The 4,140-nt window shown below is 37.5% G+C and overlaps 1 protein-coding gene across 1 annotated transcript in view; it reads right to left on the reverse strand.

Moving 5' to 3' along the window:
* The window catches only part of itprid2 (ITPR interacting domain containing 2), a gene marked incomplete at its 3' end in the record, with an annotated part of 62,581 nt that overhangs the window by 51,976 nt on the left and 6,465 nt on the right, over positions 1 to 4,140 (reverse strand). The window contains 1 exon segment of the mRNA XM_014032895.1: positions 3,669 to 3,711. Coding sequence (XP_013888349.1) covers positions 3,669 to 3,711 — 43 coding nt within the window.

Below are 4,140 nucleotides of genomic sequence, written 5' to 3' on the forward strand. Positions count from 1 at the left end.
GATTTTGTTGAATCTGACGTGACATGTTCGTACGAACCCTTTGTACGAACAAAAGTAAGAGAAATTTAGGAGAAAAATACGAACATGTTTTTGCATGAGGCCCATTGTTCTCTGTAGATATGGGAGGATGAGTAATTATTGATTCAAGTTCTGGTGTGGAACTGTTCCTTAAGTTTCTGCTACAAAGAGGCTGTCTCTAAGGAACTCTTGGAACAACTGACACCACCATACAATTCCCTTACCTAAAACTAACCACACAGATACATGTCTAACCATACTCCTTACTTAAAACTGAACAACAAACAGTGATTGAAAATGCTCGATCACCTCTTAGCCTCCTCTTAGACTTTGGGACAACCAACAGAAAGTGATCTGCTGACCTGAGGACACTAGAGGGAGTGTAAGGTTGGAGTAGGTCATAAAAGATACATTGGGGCGAGACCATGAAGACATTTAAAAGCAAACAGTAAAATTTTTTAAATAATTTGGAAACGAACTGGGAGTGAATGTAATGATTCTGAAACAGGAGTGATGGGATCTTGTTTTCTGGTACCAGTTAAAAGGCAAGCGGCAGCGTTCAGAACTAGGTGAAGTCGAGTCAGTAACGACTGGCTCAGCCCGACAAAGTGCATTGCATAAGTCTAAGCGAGTTGTGATAAAAACATGGATCAAAATCTCAAAATGATGATGTGAAAGAAATGGCTTAACCTTGGCCAGTTGTCTCAGATGATAAAAGCTGGACTTGATCACAGATTTAATCTGAAAATCTAGTTTAAAATCATTGTCCAGTTTAACACCCAGGTTAGTTGCTGTCTTGGTCAGATGTTGTGCTAAAGGACAGAGATCAACTCGGACTTTAGAGATGTCACTGGACTTAAACAACATGACCTCTGTCTTTTGTTCATTAAAATGTAAAAAATTTAGCGATATCCATGCTCTTACTACTGCAAAACATTCCAGGAGTTGGTTCACTGAATATTGATTTTCCGGTTTGTGAAATAAATGTGGGTGTCATCAGCWTAAAAATGGAATGAGACACCATGTTTCTGGAGAATAGATCCTAGTGGGAGTAGATAAATGGAAAAGAGAAGAGGGTCAAGTATAGAGGTATCAATTGGTTGTGAACAACTTTTTCCAGGATCTTAGACAAAAAGGGGAGCTTTGAGATACATGCCTAACCCCAACCCCTTACTTAAAACTAACCCAACAGGTACATGCCTAACAATAACCCCTTACCTAAAACCAACCACACATATACATGTCTAACCTTAACCCCTTACCTAAAACTAACCATACAGATACATGTTTAATCATAACCCCTTAGTTAGAACTAACCAAACAGGTACATGCCTAACCTCAACCCCTTATTAAAGCTAAACACACAGATACAAGCCTAATAACAACCCCTTACCTAAAACCAACCACACATATACATGCCTGACCTTAATCACACTGGTTAACTCATATAAAGTAATCCTTCTTAAAGAAACTTAAACCAAACAAACCATTATTACACCAAAACAGAGGCTTAAAATACCCAGCCTCTTTAAATTTCAGACCTCAAAATAGCCACAAATACTATTTAAAACAAGGGAATAACTATTACAAAAACAGGGCCCAAACATTAAAACAATCCCCACCAAACCACAAAACAATCCACCAATCCTAGTCCTCCACCGTAATAAATAATGCCCCCTACCAAACGGCAAAGCATCATGGGTCACTTACATAACACAGCACCATGAAAGAGAGTACTACCACAGTTAGACTAGTCCCCCATCTGGCAGACCAAGAACAATTCTGTTTGTTAGTTACATCCTAGGGTCGCTCACTGATGTTATCAGCTCATTATTCTGAGCATGGAACCACAGGTTGCTTTAACAAGTGGGTCTGCCGGGCTTGGTACTGGCTCTGATACTACCTCTGCTCGTGGCTCAGAGGAACATTACTCATCCTACTGCCTCTGTGTTTCTTCTGAAAGCTCGGAGGAACACGCATCAGTCCTGGACTGAGCTGTCTTATGAATGAGACTTTCCTCTGTCCCTACGAAGCACAGTACATGATAAGAACTCAATGTATCAGTTGAGCTCTACTCAAAGAGTTGCCTACACTCAGCAGAATATGCCAGCCACATTCCACTACATCTTACAGCACATACACTTGTCTCTCTATACGTTTGTGGATTTTGCATAAACTCTCATTAATTTCTAWGGCCTAACCCTGACCAGTCACCCTAAACCTAACTTTACAGGTACATACCAACCCTAACTTAGTTCATAATCAGAAGTCTATTAAGTACTTGAAATATATTACTACGTAAAAATAAAATTACATGAACAGAAAATGACTGTTAGCAAAAATTTATTAGTAAAAGTAAAGTACTTTTACACACTCTGTAAGAAATAAACTGTTGAATTTACTGAACCAAACTGGTTCCACTAAGCCAGGTTGAGTAAATTGAGCAATATATGTATATTTGCTCAATTTACTCAACTAGGCTTGGTGGAGCCGGATGACATGACTTTGTTGAGTAAACTCAACACTTCATTTTTTAGAGCAGAAACATCTTTCATGATGAGTTTCAATATATTCATTTTTTAAACGAGTAACTAGGTGTTACATTTTAAAGTAAAGAAGTAAAAGAATTGTTTTTAGATTTAAAATGTAATGAAATTAAAGTAAAAGTAGCTATTTAAAAAGTAATTGATAAAACTACAAATCCTCAAATAAACTACTTAAGTACTGAATATACTTAGTTACTATAAACCTCTGTAAGCTCTAAACCTAACCCCTGACCCACAAAAGGAGTTTTCCCATTGTGTGAACCAGACAAATATCTACACAATAAAATGTCTTCATGAGCAAAATATGTTCACATACCAATACAAAAACATGTGTACACACACAAGGAGCAGACTGATGCCCAAAGATGGGTCACATAGAGCTGTAAGAAGGCAAAGAAGTGAAAGGAGAGTAAAGAAAGAGTTCCTCCTGCTGAGTCAACATTATTATCTCTCTCCAACTGTTTTAACCGCTGTCACTCAACACTTCACAAGGGCTTTGACATGCACGCAACATCACGGTTGTAATACTAAAACCAGCAGAATGTGAGTCACTTGTTGCTGTAGAAACAACTTCGGGGCTGAGGCCTTAGGGCAGCATGGCTGTTTGTTGAAAGTGAAGAGCAGATACATGCTGTGCATTGTAACACAAGTTACACAATCAGTGTGTGCGTTTGAGTGTGTGTATGTGACTAGGCGTTGGCTAAGTATCAAACCACTGTTAGCTACCAATAAAACTTTCCAAAACACAGAAAATTATTATAAACAAACAACAAAACAGCACACAGTTACTCAAACAGTAAGGGTTTAAAATGTATAAAGCACAAATTTACAATAAATTTATGTTTTAACAATTCACTCTATGTTCATGCTTACAGTATCTAAACCATTCCTCTGTAGATTTTTTTTGATTGATTAAACTTGGACAATCATCTTGCAGCTCATTGAAATTTGCCACAAACATCTCTTCAGGTAAATTAGATAAACCAGTGTAAATTCACTTTTTAAACTAAACATACTCAAACTGCTAACATTTAGAAAACAACCTAAAGCCATAATGTATAAAACAATTGTATGACACTGTAATGATGTAAAGTGATACTATACCTGCAATCAATCAGCCAGTTTTCAATTTGGTTGGGTTTTTGCCCTGTCGAAAACAAACACAAGCATATTAAAGCAATCTTCCAGCAGATGCTCTGCACTGATTACAACATGCAATAAAAACATTACGCAGATGCCAGAGTTCATTACATGTTTCAACATCCTGGATGATCACAGTCACCATGAATTCCTTTAGCTCAAGTAAATAGGCTTAAAACATTTCTAAATTATTGTTTTTAAATATATTGCCTTGAATGTGTGATAGTTTGCTCAGACACTTGCCAACCCTGAGTGTTATAAGATTTATTTTTTCCTCCACTACAAAGCAGATAAAAGACTTGTATTTCTTTGTAACAGGGGTCACCACACTTTGAGACTAGGAGCTACTTCAGGGGTACTGAGCTTGGTGCTCACTCATATTTTCCTTCACTCATTGAACACATTTATCTAGAGGGGTGTCAGGTCATCTAACGCC

The sequence above is a fragment of the Austrofundulus limnaeus genome, unplaced genomic scaffold, assembly GCF_001266775.1.
Source record: "Austrofundulus limnaeus strain Quisiro unplaced genomic scaffold, Austrofundulus_limnaeus-1.0 Scaffold1569, whole genome shotgun sequence".
Lineage (NCBI taxonomy): Eukaryota > Metazoa > Chordata > Actinopteri > Cyprinodontiformes > Rivulidae > Austrofundulus > Austrofundulus limnaeus.